At 42.7% G+C, this 23,556-nt stretch overlaps 1 protein-coding gene across 8 annotated transcripts in view; it reads right to left on the bottom strand.

Annotated features, from left to right (window-relative positions):
- The window catches only part of CACNA1C (calcium voltage-gated channel subunit alpha1 C), a 2,322,072-nt gene that overhangs the window by 1,135,865 nt on the left and 1,162,651 nt on the right, over nt 1-23,556 (bottom strand). For all 8 annotated transcript variants that reach the window (XM_069628642.1, XM_069628646.1, XM_069628641.1 and 5 more), the window contains exons 24-25: nt 21,706-21,813; nt 4,123-4,175 (exon numbers count right to left, since the gene is read on the bottom strand). In XM_069628642.1, coding sequence (XP_069484743.1) covers nt 4,123-4,175; nt 21,706-21,813 — 161 coding nt within the window. The remainder of the gene's footprint in view (nt 1-4,122; nt 4,176-21,705; nt 21,814-23,556) is intronic.

Here is a 23,556-nt window from a genome sequence, read left to right as displayed (position 1 = left end):
AGCGGAGTAATATGAGCCCCATAAAGGGAGCCAGTAGCAAGCCAGGCTGCCAGATTCTGCAGGCGTTGCAGTCGCTGGATCTGACCCTTAGGTTGAGCCAGATACAGCAAATAGTAATCTAACCACAATAGTACGATAGCCGCCACCATAGGAGGGCGCAATGAGGCTGGGATCAAAGGTATAACCTTTCTGAGAACTCTAAGCTGGAAATGGCCAGCTTGACAGACTGCTGTTATCTGCTTGTCCATAGTCAGAGTAGCCAAAGAATAAGTACTTTACTGACAGGAACAGGAAGGGGACCTAGAGATTTGGGCCAGAAGGAGGACACCCAGAGTGTGGGGTTGGAGGGACAGCCCACCACCATCACGTCAGTTTTGTCTCCATTTAATTTGAGCCAATTGTAGTTCATCCATTCTCCCACGGCCACCAGACACTCCCTCAGGCACAATGACACCTGCTCTGGATCAAAATCCAAGCGTATAAGAATCTGGGTGTCGTTGGCATATGAGTAGCATCTGACTCCGAAGGAGCGGATCAAACACACAAGGGCCCAAATATAGATATTAAATAAAATTGGAGACAGGGAGGAGCCCTGAAGCACTCCACAGCTGGGATCATAGGGGGCCAATAGAAATGGCGGCATAGAAAGGGTCCGAGTACGATCCACCAGAAATTATGTGAACCAAGCCAATACTTGCCTCGTTATACCAAATTGGGCTAAGCGGGATAGTAGGATGGAGTGGTCAACATTGTCGAAAGCTGCCAACAGATCTAACAAAATCAGGGCGCCTCTCCTCCCGTATCCACTAGCCTGGCCATATCATCCTGGACGGCGACTAGTAGACTCTCGGTGCCTCTACCCGGACGGAAGCCAGATTGAACCGAGTCCAAGAGATTGGATGATTCAAGAAAGGCAGATAGGAGAGGAGACACCAGTGATTCAAGAAGTTTAGATAAAGAGAAGAGAAATAGGTCGAAAGTTGGATAGGACAGTAGGATCTAGTGTAGGCTTTTTCAGAAGGGGGACCACTCTGGCAGTCTTCAGTTCCTGCGGAACCAACCCAGATTGGAAAGAGTCATTTATGGCAGCTCTGATCTCCGATAAGAGATCCAGGGCGATATCCTTCATAATCCGTAGAGGGATATCATCCGACGGAGAGCAGGATTGATTTTTTGAATGAAATCTAGGGAAGGTTGACCATTTATTATTAGTAGAGTAGGTCAGAATGGCCTGGGAAGTGGTTTGGGAGCCCTAGGAGGAGCTGTGTTTGCTATCCTAGATCACCATCCTTCATCGCCGCTCCCAGAGGCTTGACCCTTCTGAGCTGCACGAAGTATAACGTTGTGAACTGCATCCAAATGGGCAGGGATCTCTGTTGGCTTCTTTTTATTAGCCCCTTTTTGATGCATTGGTCCGTTCTACTATTTCCCAAAGCCTGATGCACACATCATATGACTTCAGTGCCTGTGTTCGTAGCACCCATTAGCTGATTGGGTTTTTTGTGCTGACAATTGGGGCAAGAGTTGGAGGATTATTGCAAGTGAAGACTGCTGCAGATTTCCCTGGGTGTTGCACACCAAAAGAGGCCAAAACAGGCCATGACGCTTGTTAGATGCAAGTGTACAGCTACTACTGGGTATTACCAAGAGGTTAATGTTTAAACCTACTTTGGATAACTTGGATGCTGATAATTCTCCTGAAACGGTTCCTGCCCTCGCACCTGAGGTGCCACCAAGCACTCTGCCACCATTACAAATTCAGACATCACTCCAGCAATCGGGAGTGCACATTTTGGACCAAAATAGGGATGAAAAGTGCCACTGGTTGAATCGAAATCCATCAAATGATTGCGGAAAACAGCATTGTGAGGCTCTACAATCTAACACGGTGCTCAGCATTCAGTCCAATAATTACTCCAAAAAGTAGATGCGGAGGGGGACTATTCAAATACGCAGATTCACATTACAAGCATTTCAACATCACCAACTTTGGCTAAATATACAAAGACCAAATCTTAAGCATCAGACTAAAAGCTGACAGTTTCTGATGTCTAGGCTGCCAAGTCGCATAACTAGAACTGGTGATGAATGAATACCTGCTTTTCCAGACCCACCGCATTTGTCTGGGATCCACACCAACTTGGATTTTAATCATAGCATATTTACACCATCAACACAATCAGAGCTGGATCATTTGCTACAGCCTTCAAGGCCTGACAGTTCTATAAATAATAACAGAGCATCTTTCGGCTCGGGGGTGGTGCCTCGCTTGGTGTTACAAACCCAATGAATGCAAACATTCGTTCATCAGAGACGCAGACTATTGACCAGTGCGTTCTATTCAGTCTACTTCACTTCTAAAACCAACCGTTTCAAATGCTCTATCTGCGCTTCTTACCAGCTCATCTATTTTATGTCTAGCATATCATTCGCTAGCACAATTCCTAGTTGTTTCAGGAACTATTAAGCATCTTGTATTTCCTCATTGGCTTAAGCAACATTCAAATCAAGCCTTGTGGAACACATTTGACAACAGTAGTGCTTATCTAAACTCTCTAAATCAGTGTTTCTCTGTTTCTAGTACTTTTGAAAGGGGACATTTAGATGGCTTGCTTCATTAGTGAAAGATCGGCATCCAAATTGGGGGAATGAATATTGTGTTGGTAGTTTTGTCTCATAAACCAGACTATGGTTATAGTGCTTTTAACATTTATACCATGAAAAACTGCTTTCTAAGTGGCCCTACACCTGCAAGAAGAATTAGTAAGCTTCACAACACTTTCTTGAAATGACCCTGATACTGTTTGTCGGAGATAATGTATGATTAATGCGACATCCTCCGTGTTTACCGTAGGTTCTATAGGATGTCTGTGTCAATCAGGAAATAATTGTATCACCATTTTGTTCAGACCCTTCAGAAGATGCAGTGAGACCAATGCATAATATGAACAACAGTAGAGCTCAGATATTTTATTTAGGTAGAACAACATCTTTCACAAAATCCATACAGCTGCTTAGAAGCGTCAGAGGTCTTCACTGAGGTATTGCAGCCTCAAAGACTAGCATTGCAAGATGAGTGTTCTCTTGCATTTCTGATTGTTACACTTGTTAGTTGAAAACTGATGCTACAAGGTTTAAATGTACTCATGAAATGGGCTAAATCAGCGTTGGTAGCTCTTTAGAGACATGTACCTATAAATAAAATGTGTAGGGACCTATACATTAAATTGGTATTGCAGCCAAATGGCACCATCTTATTCATTTTGAAAAACTACTCCCCACATAGCAGTTTTCGAGCACATGGAATACTGGTGAGACAGTGCAGTATAATTAATATGTTTGGTTCATGCGTCCACAACCTCTAAGCTGTTATACTTGGGAACCATCCATCGGAGAATGGGGCATGGGCGACTGGGACATTGTAGAATGTAAAAATGACTTACAGTAGTTACTACTATTATCCTAGTACAAGGCCACCCCCCTTATGTCCCCTCTTTCCATCCCATATCTATGAGGAAAAGCTGTCACCCTTGGAGGCATAAGGACTGGGTAAGGGGAACCACAAGACACAGAGGTTGGGTGTAGCTAACCGTACAATTGTATGTCCATGCCTGCTTACATCATTATTCCAATTCAATGCTCAGCACAGAGATTTCGCCAGTCCTGGCGCAGACATCCTATGGAGTACGGGCAAATGAGGGGCACTGGGTTGGGAGAATAGTAGTCACTATGTTGTGTAACCGTTACAATTTTAACACTGAACTTTGCCTGAGAAGGAAGCGACTATAGAATTTGCGTATGACAAGGAAAGGACTTATTAGCTTAACTGATTGAGCATTAACCCGGTACAACATTGCCAATTACTTGAGTGGCACCATTTTGGTTCTAGAAAATAAGGTCACATTACTAAGGACTCAAGAGTTTTTGCTTTACCTTATTTCTGCTTTCTCTCTATTTTTCCACCTAATCCTTTGGCCAGATGATTTACCCATGTTCCATAATAAGTGGGGGCTTATGCATCATACCTAATTTTGTCACCACAATACCACCTTCTGAGGTCGGACTCCTCTCCACCCGCACCCAGACGTAATGTACATTAGGAGATTGCGCGACATGACTTACTTGCAGTCTGATTCTGTTATCTTGGAACTGTCCGTACAGCTGTAGAGCTTGCCCTGGGGGATAATCAGAGAAGATTAGATCTCATGTCTTGCTGCTCTGCATCAGTGACTACTGAATAACACAAATAGAATGGCTTTTTTGCCCTTGAGATTTTTACAGCCGGGCATATGAATCCGTTTCCAACAGCAGCAATTTCAAATGTGTAAAAGGTTTGCAAACATGTGCTTATTACATACTGAACTCTGAACAGTTATAGCTAACTAACTACATCAACCAAATACCCCCCCACCCCCAACCCCTGTGACTACTATACTTGACTCTACCGCATTCTACTTTATTACTAGCAATTCAGCCCCACGGCCACCTTTAGCCAATACCTGATAACTTTGGTTTGCCTGCCTCGGCCCTGTGAAAGGTTTCCTGACTTGTTCCTACGTCCACTTGTTTTATATTTGTTATACTATGAATAACCTGCAAGCACAAGAATTTATTTAACCAATGGTGCCTTAGCAAGAGCATCAACCACATTATGTAACCCAATTTTCAGTTCAGATCTTTAATACCGACTGTAACTAAGTCGGTATTTGGTCTTGGGAGGATAGCTCAGGGGCAACGTGCTCGCCTGGGAAGCAAGGCGACGCGGAGCAACACAGGTTCGATCCCCGGGTCAGCGCTTAGAAACCTCTGGGTATTAAGCTCGTTATAAGTGACACATCATATCATAAGCAGACTACCTGGGCATTTAACCTCATCCCATGTTTTCTATTCCTTGAATACATGTCACCCCTTGTCTTGCAGCCAATTTGCTGTTTTTATTTTCCTAGGCACTTTGAATAGGTGCCCCTGTGAGTAAGAGCATTATAAAAGTAAAAAAAGAAAATAAAAAATAGTATGAACAGTAACATAAAACGGTACTTTTTTTTGTGCCGGACAAGTGAGCTGGAAAAATAATGAATTCTTTCTGAGTAAGTGAGAAAGGCTCAAAGGTCAGATAAGCAAAGAGTGTTCTCACAGAAAATACAATTCATTCCAAAGTGTACTCTAAAAGCCTGAGGTAGGGTGAGTGGAGTAATAGTAAGGTGAGCACTCTGGACTAAGAAGGATCTATGGTTTTATGGATTGTGAATGACTTGCAGAACCAAGCTGGCTAAGTGGGCCGGATCTCAGGTCTGTCCGTAACTGTGCCCGTTATTGGTCCAGATCCGAATATGAGACTTAGTTTCACAGCTTGGTCTGGGTCAGAATAACTGGGATAAACAATGGGTCTGGAAAAAAGCTTTTTAAATGGGACAAACAAGAGTTTGTTTCGAAGGATTCCAAATTAAAAATCATACAGACACGCTCTTGTGGACAGCATTCCTCATGAGGGATATTACAAGGCAGTCACTAACATCAATACTTTGCAAAAGAAATAAGTGCCTAATGAGGGCATTCCACATGTTACACGTCTCACTCTAGGCAGAGCAACACACATTATCTGGAATCAGATGTGATATGTTTCAAATACTAGTGGATAGGGAGCACAAAGGTAAACTGTTATTGGGTACATTATATGCATGCACCCTACTTTGGTATCACCTTTGGCACTCCTGATCTCTGAGCTATGGCGTATCTACGGGTCAGTTTCTCCAAATTTGGAACTTTTGTCATCTTTTGTTTATTTGAATTCATTTTTTAAATGTAAACCAAAAAGAGGTAACTATTTCAATTTCATCTTGTATATTTTTCCTAATATGTGTGCTAATTCAGCAACAGTTTAAGCGTGGGATTTTGATGTTAGGGTGCTGGTACCAGCATGATTTATGATGACACCTGTATATGTATACTATCAGACAGCAATCGTTATTTAACTCTCGGCGGGGGTTACACCTTTCAGGAACCCAGCACCAATGCTAGGTTAGGTACGCGAAGGTTGCAGGGGTGAACCATCTACACTTGTAGGTTTCATATTAGAAAGCTCATCGACTTGGGACCTTTTTGGTCTAAGGCACTCTGGATCACTCCTATGGATAATATTGGTGAATGACATAGCTCAATCAAAACATGATTAAATATGAATTGCTACCATTTGCGCATCAGTGTCCTATCTCGATCCTAAATTGTGCCAAAACATGTCCCTTTTATGTCAATTAGAACTGTGTTTAACAATACGGGCACATTCTTTACTGTGCACCTTTTGCCTTGTCACACCCCCACAAACCCCTTATTTCCACCTTCACCTTGAATATGCCACCTTACTCCTGCTATTTGAGGGGGGGTAACCTCTTGTACACCCTTTCCCCAATTCCTCTTTGATATTCAATTGGGGTTAACTCCCATGTCTCATTACATCCACAATTCCCCTTTGCCTGCCGAGCTCACTGTTGGGTACACTGGACACCCATCACCGTGCATACTACTCGAGGGGGAGTCCCCTCCCATCTCCCCCATTGGTTCCCCATTTCATGCGTCGTGAGCCAGCTCATTTGTCCACAGGTAGGAATGGTCAGACATTTAGTCCGGAATCACGCCCAGAGGGCAGCTGCAAAAATGAAACGCTAGGAGTAAGCAATAAATTAATGAAATGCGTCGACACCACAGCTGAAAAAATACATGTGAGCTACTAAAATGAAATGCTAAGAGTGAGCGATGAAAAAGTGAAAAACCATTTTATGCAAACGATATTGTTTGAGCAATTTTAGAAAGTACAATGGATAATGGCACTATATAATTGGATAAACACACTATATAAATACTATAAATAAATAAATATTACTGGCTACCACTCGAATTAGGAAATGGGAGCCCTTTCCGTAGACAATATGATACCCAATTTGGGTCATCAGCAAGCATATTTGGAACTCTTTAGAAGGGCATTTTTGGCGCTGTGTTCTCCACCTACCACAATGTGTTTCAATGATATCTTTACGAGACAAACTATCACTGAACTCCTTGTATAGCCACGTGATCTGGAAATCAATCACACTAATGCAAAACATGTCTGTTGAAAATCCAATGCCCCTTATCGAATATTCAACAAAACCTATTCTGACAATAATGTTTCCTTATTAGACATGTGGCGTCTCAGAGTCCAAGCCTGGGTTGATGCTGCGGAAATCTCTGAGTTTGATCTTTTCACTAGACCACAACACGCAAAAAAGAAATTTGAATCGTGGGCTTGGATCATCAACATCGACAAACGGGAAACACTATCCTCAACAAACTGGCTAGGCATTGGTCCAAAAAAGTTACATTTCCAGTCCCATTATTTAATGCAGTCTCCATCTCGCTATTACCGTGAGCAATTCCTCAGGTTTCGACTGAACATTTTGAAATCTAAGGAAATTCACTGGCAAAGAAAAGATAAATTGGCAAAAGACTATCTATGCCGTTTTTGTTCCTTGGCAGTCGAATTGCTGAAACACTTAGTCATCGAGTGTGAGAAAACTAGTGCCTTGCGTTCTGCACACCTGAGTCAATTTGCTCCTCTAGATATTGACATATTCGCTTGGTGGCTTAAGATTTCATCTGGTGCAAATGTTAAACATGTTGGTGCAATTGTGAACTATATAGATGCACTACTGAAATGCCCACTTTGAGCAGAGATCTTAAGCCTCGATCTTGTGTTTTGGAGGAAATGAACTGGGATAGAACTGACTCTTCGCATGTTATGTACAAACTGGCTGATGTTTCTTTATCTTTGCTTTTGTTCACTTACTTTCTCTTTCTGATGTGAAGAGCTATTGGTTTTGTAAGAGCTTTTTGAGTTATGTTCGTGGAATTGAAACAAAAGTTTTTACATATGTTAAAACTGTAGATTTTTCAATTAAAAAAAAGATACCCAATTTCAGTCCACTGCAGAGGATCGATCCGCTTTTAGGGAATATTGAGGACCATGGCCAATAACTCAATGTTTTGCACCATCAAGAAACTCTCAATCACCTGATAACATGGCAAACTAATCGATTTTATCATATACATGCCCACTACATAAGAGATTCCCTAAATCAGGGTGTTGCTATTAAGTGAGCAAAACATGCTTATTATGGATCCAAAAAGCCCTGCTCCTTTCAGCTTCTTCTCCAGAGGGGACTTCCTGTACCTCTAGTCAGCAGAGACTATTGCTCCGTGCTGCTCACTCTGATAATGGCTTGGCAGTTTCTTCTTCACCTCAGTAATTCCTTCAGTCCATTTTCAGATTCTCTGCCTTTATAACCCAAGGTGAAGCCTACTTTTTTTCCTCAAATCAGGCATCTTTATTCTCTCTTTAAAAAAGTTATTCCAATCAGAAACAGTCAAGTCCTTGTTCTCAAGAGGTGTTGTTTTTTAATTGGTTGAGTGGCAAAGTGGAAAGACACCTCTTTTGCACTCTACGACCTTCTCACAATTTCTTAGTGACAGTTCCAGTAGAACAAGAGACAGATCACACTGCCATGGAGTTCAAGAACCTTCACACATGCTCCTTACTTTTTGCCTGTAACTTCAAAGTACCCTCAAATGAGTCAAGAGTGTTATTAGGTGAACAATGCAGAATATGACAGGGCTACCCTGACCTGAACAAGGAGGTCTTAACAGATACTGAGATAAACAAAACCAAGGAATTTGACAAAATGCATATCCTTTACACAATGTTGTGTTATTTCACCAAAATCAACATAGTCACAAAGTCAACCTTCTTCAGTACTACATGGGGTCGATCCTCGGTCACGCACTTAGGACCTGTTGGAGTCAGGAGTGAAGTGCCATATAATTCACCAATAATAATAATAATTTTCATAGCAGTAAAAGTAGTGTTTTAGTGTTTTAATAAACAGCCTATCCACCTCATTACAGTCTTGTTCCTGACCACCAGTGACAGGGAGAAGCTTGCAGTATGATTCTGTTGTATGACTAGGAGTCCTCTGCATTCTCTCTTTACATTTGTTTATTGCTGATTGAGATGAATATGCCAAGTTTTCATTCAGGAAGCTGGTTACCTGTTGAGTTGTTATGCATCCTCCTAGGGCTGTCTGTGGCTTCTAAGTTCGTATTCATTTTCTCAACTGTAGGTTATATTAAATCCAACGTTCACACTTGTCAGGTTTCTGGATCAAAAGAAATAGTAGGGGAAATATCTAGGTCAAAAAATCCCCTATTCAAAGACTGAAAGATGTGGGTCAATGAATATTTTTCCAATGACCCTGCTGAAGATTGTGTATACTGCCCCCATACACAAAGCCCTTCTAGAAATAATGAGTTGCCTTCTTATGTGTTTAAGCAAGTGTGGTATGCCCTGCTCGAGGAAAGAATCAAGCAGGGCCGCCTCTACTTTTCTTTCAAGACGCAGAATAACGGAAAAGCAAACTCTAGCAGAAGAGGATGGCTTTTTCTAAAAAATGATGAAAGACGTAGTCCTGATGCGAACACTCTCCGTTCACAAGTCACCCAGGGCTTTGCCGTTATCTCGTTATCTTCTAAGAAATGTTCTGCCCTCAAGTCGTATTGATTAAAATCTCACAAAGACGTTTTAATTAACTCTTAATGCCGGTCTATCTTGTCAATGTAAATACCTTCCGCGGTACTGTCTACAAGTAAACCATTGCCTACAGACAATCTTCAATACGGTAGGCTGCCCCACACAAGCACATTTACATCAACGACTCCTCCACCATTGACCGCTGCTCTCTTTATGGCATCCCAAATCTTCTCATTGATAGGCCCTCAGTGAGTAAGGCCCTTTCAGCGGGAAAACCTGCTGTTAATGGGGGGGAAGTACTGTAAGAAATCCATCAACACCAATCTCATCAAACCTGTCGACAGTGATAACAACTTCACCTATGGTTCAATAGTGAGCAATAAGCTTAACAGTTCCTGTGTCACCCATTGTAGAACTTACTGACCTACCAGAAGTCTTTCTTGCAAAGTATAAAGGCACATCCTCTGTGGAACATCAGGGTGTAGGCAAACACATTCAGATGGCTCCCTTTAGTCAGGAAACTCAAGGATACAGTTAGATAGAAACTGATGATGGTGAGCATGATCCTTTTCAATCAGAATTGATGAAAGAGGACCTGAGGGGGGAATGATCAGGAGCCCGCAAGGCAAGTCCTGGCACCACAGAATAATGGCATTGCTGGGCCACACAAAGATGTTTTGAAGTGCGTCATACAAGGTTTTCTTAGCGTGTGCCTGCAATCCATAACCAGAAGAATTGCAAGTCTTAATACATAATTCCTTATTGGTTTAGAAAATAATGATATTACACTATTCTCAACAATTCGCTCTCTTTTGGTAACATGAGTCCCATGTGTGCTGAATGTTTTGGGATGTCATCCTTTAGTCGAGGGCTGAAGACTTCAGAGGTACATACAATAAAAAAACAGTCGGGAAAAGATAGCTCACACTAAGTCAGATAATGGTCGATTCACTTGCCACCAATGTACATTGTGATAGACTTTCCAGGGGCAGTTCCATAGGAAGACACACAAACAAACATTTACCCCTGGGAAGACCAGGAAGAGGAAGAACATTATCCATTCCTGTCCAGATGTTAAGATGAGGGAGATGATGAATGGGATCACTATGTTATCCCCGAGAGGGGTCCAGGAAAAGCATGTTTTCTTTTAGGACAAAACAAAAACAAATACAAGCACCACAATCCCAAACCGAAATACATTAATTCTAAAGGAGACCCTGTCAGCATCTTCATTTACAGTGCATCTTGACACAAAAGGAAACCTCTGGAATGTGCCAATAAGGATATCTGAGACAGAATTTTGTGGGGAAATTCCGCCTTACCTATTTGAGCAAGACAAGGTAGTCTTGCCACGGCTCTCCCGTGAAGTCTATTAGGCAGCCATCACATACAGCCTGGCAGACCACAATGCTCTATCCTTATTCTCAGATTCTATGGGGAAACAGTTCATAAGAGATGCTAAGGACCCTTCCCTGTGTCCAAGCCTCTGGCTTCCTGGGATTTTCCACTCAATACAGACCAGATTCATGAAACCCTGATTTAAGCTAACACACAAGGTATTTAATCCTTGGAGAGCTCATCTGGCGGGTGCCCAGACTGCCGCAACCAAAGCAAAAACGGGTAAGCTATTGATCTCTGGGACATGGGGGAACACCGATCTCTCCTCTGCACCCGCGAATTTAGTTGATACCTTCACTTTTTTAGGACACTCACAGAGTTACATTTATTTAATGGAAAACATCACTCTTATTCTCTAATCACCAGCTAGAAATGTTGGGGTGCTCCACCTGTTCTCTGTAAAGGAGTTGTGCATCAAGTGCCTCATAGGCAAGGTCATTTAAATTATTTCATATTCATTTTCTGCCCCAGGTATTGTCTGAATATTTTTCAGCAACCAGAAAGCCACTGTCCCACATTTTCTGAAGAACTACTCATGCTATCTGGACAGACCCCCTCCCCCACCGTACTCTGGATCCCAAGCACGCATTATGATTCTACATTGACACAACCAAGGATTTCCAGACTAAAGACAAAGTTTGCATTAAAGCAAAGGAGAGGATTTTCATCACCCTCACTGGACCAAGGACCATTACCATTTTCCGTTCATATGTCCTTTGTACCAACGATTAAGGAACGCATGGTTAAAACCAACATTATCTACCTTTTGAATAAGTTGCATGAAGGATACATTGCATTTATTTATTACAAATACTTTGAAATATGTTCTATATACCATCTTATCTTTTTTATCCAAATAATGTACTACGAGACAGAGTTTTTACTCAATAATAATTAATTTGGTGTTGTTGATTATGTATCTGATAGTCTGTTTTATTGTACTTCTGCTTGTCTTGTAATTTTATGATACTCAATTTATGTGCAGACCTGCATGATTTTTACTGGTGAATTTTATGGATTCCATTTATCATTCTGTGAGGTCATTTGGATCGTTATTGATTTTTATCTGTACTGCTTTGACAGCATTGGCCAAAATGAAGTAGTTTGACAACAAAATATTGTGCTGATCCCAAAATGAGGAGGGTCCTGATATGAATTCTGCAATCAAATTTGCTTGCCATCGCCAGCCAAATCCCTTAATCATCTATAGGGAGCCTATACATTTCCTGCTAGCTAGAGTCTGTCTGTGATACAAGTTCTGTGGCAGAAGATATTTTTAATTTCAAAGGCTACTCGCTGCAGACCTCACTTGCTACCCCCACCTGCACTCCTTGCACTGCTATTAGTCTAGTGAGATCTGATGGCACTAATAACCCACCTCTTCCGCTCAGCCCATGGACTTGCTGGCTAACCTGTCTTCTGGTTCCTTAAAATCTCAGAATACTGGCAGAATTAACCTATCTAACCTAACGAATGATAATGAGGAGAGATAGAAAGAAAGCACAAATGAAAAATCAATAGTAACACTGAGTAAAAGAGAGAGGCAGCAAAATTAAAAGGGGTAACGTGAAAAGACATTATGCAACAGGAGATTAAAGATTAATTTGCGTTTACAATCATACTGATAAACCATGAGTCTTTTTTTTAATGTAATGCAGGCCTTGCCCACCCATTAAATATTAAAGTCAACAGGGGCTTTCAAAACAAGTTTTAAAAAAGCTGTACGTTATTTCAAGTGAAACTCATTGTATATAAATTGTGCTTATATTCATTTTAGACAGGCTGAACGACAGGCATCCTGATTTTTGTGTTCAGCGGGTAGACAAGTTAGGCCCACATTTTTCTCTTAGCGGCTGGGGGCAAGGGTGGGATAGGTTAGTAGGGTTTAGCCATTCTTAAGTATAGCTAAAGATGTAAGGACCACACAGAGTCTTTCTGAATAACCTACTAGGGCCAGTACCACACCAACCTCTGCTACTGTTCAAGATCTTTTGAAGAACAAAAATTGCCAATTTTAGTGCCAGGAATCTCGTTTATTCCTTCAGCGATAAGAGTTAAGTTTTTGTAATCAAAACAGGCACAGTGAATGCCTATGACAATTAACATTTGCCCCTGCCTCCCGGGGGACTTTGCTTCATGTGGCGAACAACCACGGCCTCTGTGGCTTGGCCGGGACCTGCGTTTACAGCAGTTCAGTATCCCATGGACTCCAGGGAAGATGCTGGCAGTTATTCTTTGGGTAAGAGTAATGAGCACTGACAGTTCCAGCGGTGCTCCCCTCCCAGAAGCCAAGCCCTGGAATGAGTGACGAATGAGTTGTTTAGATATGACAGCGGATAACTGGGAAGCTCGTACTGCGAGGAGCCCAAACCATATTGTCACTGGCTATTCTGCTGTCTAACATACTGTGATAGGCAGAGACCAATAACTGGATAGAGGAACAAGCTGTAAGAAGGCTGCAATGTTTGGGTATTAAACCCGAAAATGGCATGCAAAGAAATGCATCAGCAGGATATCTTTCACGAGGCTCAAGTGATGTTTCCGATGATTGCGCAAGAGCCGAACAATGTTTCTCTGTGTTGACTAGGTTTCAGGCTCTCCTTAGGAAACAATCTTTGAGGTAGGTGATGCCACCGGGACTGACATCATGGCGAGTGACATCAACAAATGTAACATTACAAGAAGCAACATCACAACGTTTAACATCAAAGGCACGTGCCTGTGGCACCACGCTGGAGAGCCTCGTTTTAGAAATGACACTCCATTTCCACAAATACATTTTACCTGTGCCAGCCTGCATGCTTTCACCTGTCCAAAGAAGGAAAGCCTAAAATAGTTGGCTTATGCCTTCCTACTTGGGGTAGGTGAAACCAGAGATACTATTGGATTCAAGTTATAGGTGAGTGCCTTTCCGAACCCTGTGCACGGGTTCCCCAGGCAGCAACGGTATATCCGGTTTTGTGTGTGCAGAAGGGACATCTGGAGGACATCTGGAGGACTGTGAGAAGGAGGAAGGATTTAGGCGCTGTTAAACATTTTCCATGTCCAAAACCAGTATATTTCACCCACCACAGGCAAAAATGCTGTAGCAGTGCTTCAGTTAAGTCTTTTTCAGTTTTCTACCTCCAGAAAAAGCAAAGAAACATGCAGAAAATAGGTGCCAGGATGAGAAATATTTTGATACATTGCATTGGGCCTTCAAGTTTCAGATCCAAAACTCTTTGTACCCTTAATTTTGTGTGGGGGTGTCTACCTTCACACTTCAGCATCACTGCATGTATTACTTCCACATGCGGTAAGTATAATATGCCATAATTACCTGAGCGATGGGACTCCAAGATGGGTGACAATGGAAAAGTCTGCATGACATGGAATCATGCAGACCTTTCAGGTTGCCCAGTACTTACTGATTGCAGTAACTGTAAATGAGTTTGGTGCTATTTGCCAGAGGTAATACTGCCAAACTGATAATCAGGCGCATAGGGCTTAAAATATAATTTCCAGTTGTGGATCCTTTGACAAATTGAGGGAATGTGTCCCTTCTCCCTAAGGGGGAGCCTCTCCCTTTGAGGCTAGAGAGGTGAACCTGCTCTGCAATGCCCTCCTCAGGGGTCTGGGCAAGTGGGACATCACTGGGAGAGCCTCCCTCTTTGGGAACAAGGGCTCCCGTTCCTCTAAGGAACTCCCTAAGCAATTCCCCATTATGGCATAAATGGGACTTTTTGAGATGCCTAAAAGCAATACATTCAGAAGCTGTGACTAAAGTAACGTTGACATATACTGTCTGCCTTCTCTCTTCCCCATCTCTGGTGATCTGTCCTTCTCTGACTTTGGGCTTCTGGTTTACCCTCTGTATCCGGGTCCAGATCCCTGCCCACCCATCCACTTACCTGCACTGCCTCATTGGCTACCTTTGCACTTGGGTCTTTTATCTGCAACCCTACAGTCCCCTACCGGCACTTATCTGACACTCGTATCCGCTCTTATATTGGCACTTGCCGAATGCACTTGTTTTGTTGTTATGTATTATTTTTAACACTTGCTTCCTGCACTTTCCACTCCTCCCCTCCCCTTGCACTTCCCCCACTTCCCTCTCCCTTGCACTTGCGTGTTCTCAATGTCACTGAGCCTAGTAAGATTGCTTTGTTCTTATTGTTTGTATTTTCCCTTGTACCCCTCCCTTGCCTCGTTGCGCCCTGAAACACTTGTGTATGGGCACGATATAAATAAACTATCATATCATATTATGATCAAGGAACAGAATCTGTCTCTTTAAGGACACCTCCAATTCACTGCAACAAAGAGGTTTAAGAGAAAGGACATGCCAAGGCAGAAGAGAGAGGTGGATACTCCAGCAAGGGAGGCCCCATGATAGCGTAACACAGGCGACAGGTGGTGCTGAGGAGAGCAGCAGAGCCCAGCAAGTTCAGAACTGCTCTGGATGAGAGCAGCAGATGCTGGGGAGCCAGTGTGCAGAATTGGTGACTAACAAAAAGTAGAGGAGCTAGAAACATGTTGGTGGCGCGACCACAAGTATGTCGTAGTGGGCAGGCTACCCAACTAACTATGCGGACACCAATCCCGCTGAGGGATGAGCCACTGCACCGGTTTCCCCGAAGGGACACCAGAACGCTGAACAAAAAAGAGCCAGAGAGATAGACGCCCACAAGAATGAACTGGAGCAGAAGCTCAGCGAGAGAGAAGGTCCCAAGCAACCGCAGGCCCCAGAGATGTTCCAGCGTGATAGGAGAGCTAACAGTGAGAACAGGAAGACCAGGAGGCCTAACAGGACTCATTATGTAATTGGAGGAACTTGTCCCAGTGAAATTGACGAAATCCGAAATACAAAGTCAATGAACTCAAACTGTAACAATAGAAACAAACAATATAATTACATCCGAAAAAGATACTACTAAGAAGTGGATATAACTACCCTGGAAAGAGGGGAGAATATTCCATCAATCAAGAGATACAAAATCAATGACCCTGCAATCTCCTGGCCCCTTGGGCCTTGGGTAGCTGGTGAATAAACCTGACTTAAATTAATGGGTTAAAGCCCAAGATTCTTCTAGGAAAACAATGTAAGACCCCTCTGCAAAAGATTGCAAATCTTGGTCGACCAGTTAGAGCAGGCTCGTATCTATACAGTATCCATTGAAAATGTTGCCAACGAAAATATAGTCAGTGTAAAAGGTGTAGTGAAAATACCTTTGCAGTGAAATGGTTGATGAGCAAAATCTAGCTTAAAGTGCAGTGCTGATAGGGTATGCGTTAGTGTTAAGGGGGAGATGGAGGGCTTGTGATTGGCAGGTTTAGCATCAGTTTAAGGGTTATGGTAAGGCTAGCGGTTAGGATGAAAGATTTTGGTTAGAATTAGGGTCAGGATACCTCTTGAGTGGGATTGGGCAGTTTTGTAACTACATTCGGGAAAACTTGTTTTGAGGATTTGGTGATTCATGGATTCTCCAGTGGAAGCAGTACTTTTTTCGCCAAACAGCTCTTTGATAGCCTCTTGCATGGATTAAGCAGGCATTTTGTTGTTGCTGGAGACTCGATTTTTTTTCATATTTACTATCAATAGTGGATCTTTACCCTAGGGTCTTTATACCCAGGAATTCTGTACACTGAGGTTTAGGGGAGAGCAGCCAGTCATGCCAGTAAAAGCCATTGACGGCCAACACAACTAGGGAAAGCTGACCGGATATGCAGTTTGTATAAATCATGAATTAGAAGCACAATAATTTTCCTCATTTCTGCAAGCTGGGAGAACTTTATTGCATAACTTCAGAGCAATCGTTATATAGATATGTTATGTGAATACTATTCTTAAGTTAGCTTTGTGAAGTTTTGCTGTAGTGTAAGTTGTTTGATGAATAAATGTTTGTACTTTAACGCTGGCATTCCCAATCTTTATAGAGTTGACTTTTTGTAGCCTTCACTGCATTTAAAAACATAGGTTATGTTATTTATTTTTAATATATTATGTAACTTTTGAAATGCTGGGCCAAACTTAAAAGCATTCTCCATGGCATTTGCTCATGTGAAATGTGGCGGACGGTGATCCAGGATTTCATAATTCACAACTATTTTCGTTTACCAGTCTTTTTAAGAGGGTAACGGCAGGCCCTTTGGAGATATTATTTTTCGAAATCATTGACATCCACTATTTTTTGTATGCACACAGACCTGAGCATGCTTCAAAATTGTGAAAATTGGTGTAGTAATTTCAGAGACAAACCATGAAAAATCAAAGATTGATCAGGAGGAGGCGTTTTATGGATTAAAACTTAATTTTCCAGGTTGGGAAGCTTAATGTTTGCTATTGTTGACATGCACACAGATCTGGTCAAATAGATTCAACCATTTCATAGAAAAAACGGTTTAAAAAAATATATAAAGGTTAGCAACATTTCAAGTTTAAGGAAAACAAACCATGTGGCCCACAACAAAATGATGATGATGTAACTTCAGACACAAGGACATCTTCCACACAATGAAACAGAGAGATTATAACTATGGACCTGTGGAAATATATTACGTGCCCACACTTACTCCCACAACTCATGTGCACGCAGCCTCTGTATAAATCTACATTTTAGACACTGTGGCAGTGTCCGCTGCTTGGTCCTTGGTGTGTGTGCAGGGGCCACTCAGGGGGCCGAGCCCTACCAGCCGCTATGCTATGTGAGTTCCGGGGGCAGTATGGTGAGAATCCCCTGGTCCTACCCACACCACCGGGGTCCTGGGACCGCCACATGGCATACACAACCACTTCTGAGCCTTTACAGAATCAGACTCATGATTAGACAAAGAAATGTGCAGGCCTGGTAAAGCATGACCAGCGATATTTGGGCTTATAGAGGTTTACCCAGATGTAATGCCCTCAGAACAAGTTTGCTGCACCAGAGTTGCGTGAGCCAGAGACCGCGGAAAAGATGCTGATTCCACAAGCGCCACTCGTGGAGCTTGATGTCAACTTTCAGCCACACATGCACAAGCCTATGAAATACGAGATTGTGGACCAGACTGTCAAAGGCTCAGTCCAGAGGAGAAAGGAGGAAGGGAAAATGAACACTAATGCACCTCGGTGCAGCCCACCCAGGCATAGTAACCAACCCACAAGCCAGAAGGTTTATCACACATAGCTATAGGTCTTAGCCAAAAGGCCAGTCCCAGGAAGAGTGGAGAAACCCCCATAAAACCCTGTGCAAGAAACAGTTAGGTCTGGGAATTTGGAGTATCTGAGCAGCGAGAGGTCGAGCAGAGGAGTCGGAAGTGCAGGAGGAGTTGGTGGCACAGTAGGAGGTGGTGGAGGAGGAGGAGGTGCAGGAAGAGGTGGTTCTGCAGGATAAGGTGGACTATAGAAAGAGTTGGTGGCAGAAAAGAGCCTTTGGTGCAAGAGAAGGTGAAAGAGGAGGACAGTGAAACATGACCAGAACAGGTGAAAGTGGATAAGTTGAAAGGATTGGCAGCTAGTGGAGGGGAGAGTGAACACAAGGAGCGTGGAAGAAAATAGGAATTCCTCTAGAGACAAAGGTAGGGCCCCTGAAAGGAAGTGTGACAGCATACATTGTTTTGTGGCTGGGGCATAGTGGGATGAGGAATGAGCATTTAGAGAATGTTGAGGAGGTTACATGACAACAAAACTCATAGTGGGGGCCAAAGAGCAGCAACCTCCACCAGACGCTCACCATATTTTCATGACAGCTCAACGTTGCATGACAGCCAGCTTGTGTGCTAGATACGAATTAGATACAAGGAAGTATGGACAACGGAAAGTGAGCAAAAGAGCCTCATCATCAAAGAGACGATGAAGAGAGGTCCATGATGGACTAATGTGCGATTAACATTTGACAATAAAAGGATCAGGACAACTTTCGGGAGCAAGGACATCCTGGCCAGAGACTTTTTGAGCCTGCATGGGTAAAAAAAGGGAGGAGGAACTACTAGGAGCAGTAGTAGAAGGGGTGTATCTGGTGTCCAGAAATACGGCAGCCCTCATCACTCAATTATTAATGGCGGCAAGAGTGACCCTAGCCCAAAGTTGGAAAAATGCGGAAGGCCCCATAACTGCATGCTGGTGGGTCAAGATATGGAACATATTGGCCATGGAGAAAGTGGGAGCGTTAAAGGAAGGGAAATACCAACAATTTCTACCAATATAGGACCCCTTTATAGAGTTCATCAAGGATAGAGAAGCCCAACCCTTCAGACCAAGACTATGAAGGGCACTCCTGACCTAAAACTCTGGCCCCGGAATGGCGGTCATAGAGAGATGCTCGGAAACATGCAGCCCGACATAACAACGCTCATGAGCACCACAGGAGCAGACAACGCAGAACTGGACCATATTGTTCTGGGGTGGGGGTGGACAGGGAGGGGTGGGAGTATAAAGTTGGGGGTTGATAAGTTCTTAAGTTGTGTACTAGGCTTATAAGCATAGAGGGGGTGTTGGGAGCAGACTAGGCAATGCTTGCCTGTAATTCAAGCTGGTCAGAAAAGTCGTTGCTACCATGAAGCTAATGAGTAGTCATGTATCAACCCTATGAAAATGTAAATACAGCTTTGAAAAAAAGGGAGGAGGAATTCATTACTGAAGAATTGGGATATAATTGTGGTTAACTTTGGTTTATGGTTTATTCTCAATCACTGGTAGTAAAAAGACTCTAATAAAACCCCTCTTCTTGAACTTCAGTACAGTCTGTGGTGGTGTTGCCCATGTCTGTGTCCTTCTGACAACACCTAGAGACGCTGTAAGACAACCAACATATGCAAACCTATGTATCCCAGCATCCACGCTCTGTTGATTACCTCTTTGCACTATGGTCTCTGTTTGCACCATACACTCTCTATGCATTTGCCGATACAACAGCATCTATGCTTATAGTAGTCACACTTCATCCATGCGCCTTCGGGAGACAATTTAGAAAAAAAGAGGTTCTTTAAATACAGTTAAGGTTACAAAAGTTGATGAAGTACTGATGTTAAAGTACAATATTGATGGTATGGCCACACATAAAACACAATTTTCCAAAGTCAAAGTGGCAAAAGTCATAAAATACCAATAATGGAACATGTACTCGGACACACAAGAGGCACAGTTCACTCTTAACTCACCCGCAATAATGACAAATGTTAAAAATGATACATCAGTTAAAATATATGATGGGTGGTGAGTTGTATGTGACCCAATACCCGTTTGATTGTCCCCTTAACACTGCTATGTTGATATTTATACATTTGAATACATAATCATTGAAGTAACCTATGTATCTGACAATTTTCAAAGGGATCAGTACGAACAAAGTGAGGGAGGAGTAGGGTGGAAGGTGGAGTAGTAATTCCAGGCCAGCAGGGCAAAGTAGGGGGAGACTTTCATGTGCATGACAGCAAGGGAGTGACAAAGCTGAACAAGCCACCTAGAGCCCAGAGGCAGCTCTTGGTTTGTGTCCCTACTCCCTCGGCATGGATAGCTGACAGGATTACCTGGGCCACAATGGAACATGACAACATGATACAAAGTAGACAATGCAATAATGGGGTCTCTTATCAGACAGATTGCACTCTACTGAGATACTTACCCACCTTGACACATGATCATACGTATCCAGCGTTATTTAAGACAGTCTGGCACTATTTGTTGGCATGACCGTTTCTGAATTATGTGGATACATGTTGAAATCTCTTATTACCTGTTGTCATTATTTATTTATGCCATCTGTTGTATATTGGTGAATAGGTATTTCTTCTAATGTCGTGATATGGTCCATCATGTTTGCTCATGTTCATGTTGCATTTGTTTGATATGCCAGTTCAGATTGCTTTCCTGGACCAGTTTGCAGGTAGCCATTGGTCTGTTTGCTATGAATTAATGTGGGACCAGAAGGTCCGGCTGCTCTGTGTGAACTGTCGAGAATCCATGTCCATGTCTGTATGTTTGACTGCTTGTAAAATAACATGGGACATTGAAGCTATCTGCAGGCTACACATGTGTTAATAATAATTAATCCATCCTTTCCTGTCCTTCCTGGACCCAGATAAGGATGAATATGCATAGCAAGCCTGAATCTGAAATAATGGCACCCAGGAATGCGGCACACAGGGGCTACAAATAGGCCTTTAAATACCTATTTTCACAATCCCTGAGACCTACAGCTCAGAAGGTTGGTCTTTAAGTGGCACTGACATTACTCGCTGTCCTCGACTCTTAAATTCTCCTCCTCATTGCACCTTGCCAAATGAATAAGCGGTTTAATAATCAACATTTTTTTAAAAGAACGAATGGCTGACCCTCAAAGGGATACATTACAGCTAGAATTAAGAAACAAACGGGTATGGGTGAATGGCTGCTTTGCAACTGCTAAACACATTAAATCTACACATTTATAATTGCCCGCTGCAAACGTCGAGTGTGGGGGTTTATTTAAAATGGCCCCCCAAAGACTTCAACATGAACTTAATGTTAAGAAATTGGAAACAAATGCCATCCTACCATTATGCACTATGCTCTTGTGCTTTGCCCGCAGTTCTGTTAGGGTGTCTGGATTCCATCATGACACAAGCAGTGAATTACGAAAGATCCTAATGCACTCGGGGCTCTTAACTTTTGTGTAGCTATAATATTCCAGCAAACCCAGACTTTTCACTAAACATACAAAGGTCGTTATCCTCTGTCCCCCAACCAGATGGTCCCATAGCAGATGAATAAAATGGGCCCCCACAATACAGTGGACCAAAGCCACACCGATTACCTTGAAGAGTTGGACTCCGATGCAGGCGAACATGAACTGCAGCAAGGTGGTGACAATCACAATGTTCCCGATGGTACGTATGGCCACAAAGACGCACTGTACAACATGCTGTAAGAAGAGAGAGGGCACATAAGGTCAGTGGCATTACAGTGACATCCCTAAACAAGCCGGCTTCAGGATACACTCAATCTTCCATAACCTAAGTGCACAGATAATGACGAGGGATGTCCAACACCCAGGCCTCGTTGGCCGGAATCCTGATGGGTTTTCTGGATATCCCTCAAGAAACATGCATATATTTAGAATCATTGTATGCAAATTTATCTCATGAATATTAATGTAGGGATCCTGAAATCCAGCATGGATCCGGCCCTGGAGGCTTGGAGTTGGATAAGGAAGCATTTTCTAATAGCATGCACTATTTCATTCAAAGGAGACTGACAAAATGAAATGAGGTAGAGGGGTGTTCACTGGCTGCCAGTGAGGTGATGTCCCATGCATGCCATATTGTTGCTACTGCTGTTAATTATTCGAAGCTCAAGTTTCTTGAGCCAAGAGAATATCCTTCACAGACAGTTTGCAAATGAATGTTAGTTGTGTGGGATCCAACTCAATCAAGAAGGGATCATCTCTCACAGTTATGTTTACTGTGGGATTCTTGGAAATGAGCCTAGTTCCTTGTGTTTAAAATCAGCATGAAGAGGCACGCGCATGCAAACCAATGCACATGCGCAAGTCCCAAAAATAAAAGTGGGGGGACTCATCAACAAACGCAATGGGATGTGACGTCACCAACATTTTGCATATCAAGGTGAAATATGCACATTTCATTAAATTGGCTTTGCATAACCAGCCAAATTGCACAGGACAAATGCCATTTGCCTATCCTAAAATCAACACACACATACAAAACCAAGAGAGGCTATTTTCTTCTAATAGTGTTTTTGAAAACGTTAAAAGGTGTCCATGTTTTAAACTCCAAGAACCAATAGAAATGTTTTCCCTGGAACTTGCAGTACCGAGATGAAATATTTCACCTCTCCTTCGTTGGTTGTTGTTTCGGATCAGGTTATATAGTGCAGTGGTGAAGTGTCTGCTCTGTAAACCCGACGACTGCAGTTCAATCCCCATTGTTGGCTTTAATTCATAAATTCAAGGGAGGGCTCAATGCTTCTCATTTTAACTGACTGCAGTTCAATCCCCATTGTTGGCTTTAATTCATAAATTCAAGGGAGGGCTCAATGCTTCTCATTTTAGCTGGGTGGGACTGAGTCCATCCTCTGAAAAAAGTGAGGGGGCTGCGTCCAACCGTGTGTACCCTCGACCTTAGCCCTGTAAGTTCACAAGAGTTGTGAAACAGGGCACATGAAGTGATCTCACAGACTTATCACCCGCATGATGTGCTCTCTCTGTCATTGCAAACCAGATCATAGTTACACTGGAAATCTGTGGCAGGAAGCAATAGTAAGGCTTGAGCGCTGGATCTGGGCAAGGTTCTTCATCAGAAACTGACACAGGCCCATTTTGATCCAGATTTCATTCTGAACGATCCGCAAGCAACCACTATGAGTATGTTGACAGCCACACGAAATAATGAAGGATTCTGTGAACGCTTGTGTTTCACATTTCACTGCCAGTTTTCCGGTAAAGCATCCCAAACATCCTGAATGAGTGATTTGGGATTCTTATTTCCCTCAAAAGAACCAATAATAGTTGACAATTTATAATCCACCAAGTGAGGTGAACAAACCCTTTTGCACATTTCACCAGCGTGAAAACAGATCACTCCGTGATTACCACTTCTGTATTGCAATTTCACAAATGGCATCTAGTGCAACAACTCTCCTTTAT

The sequence above is a fragment of the Ambystoma mexicanum genome, chromosome 12, assembly GCF_040938575.1.
Source record: "Ambystoma mexicanum isolate Mex_15411 chromosome 12, UKY_AmexF1_1, whole genome shotgun sequence".
Lineage (NCBI taxonomy): Eukaryota > Metazoa > Chordata > Amphibia > Caudata > Ambystomatidae > Ambystoma > Ambystoma mexicanum.
This window is presented reverse-complemented; position numbering and strand designations above follow the sequence as displayed.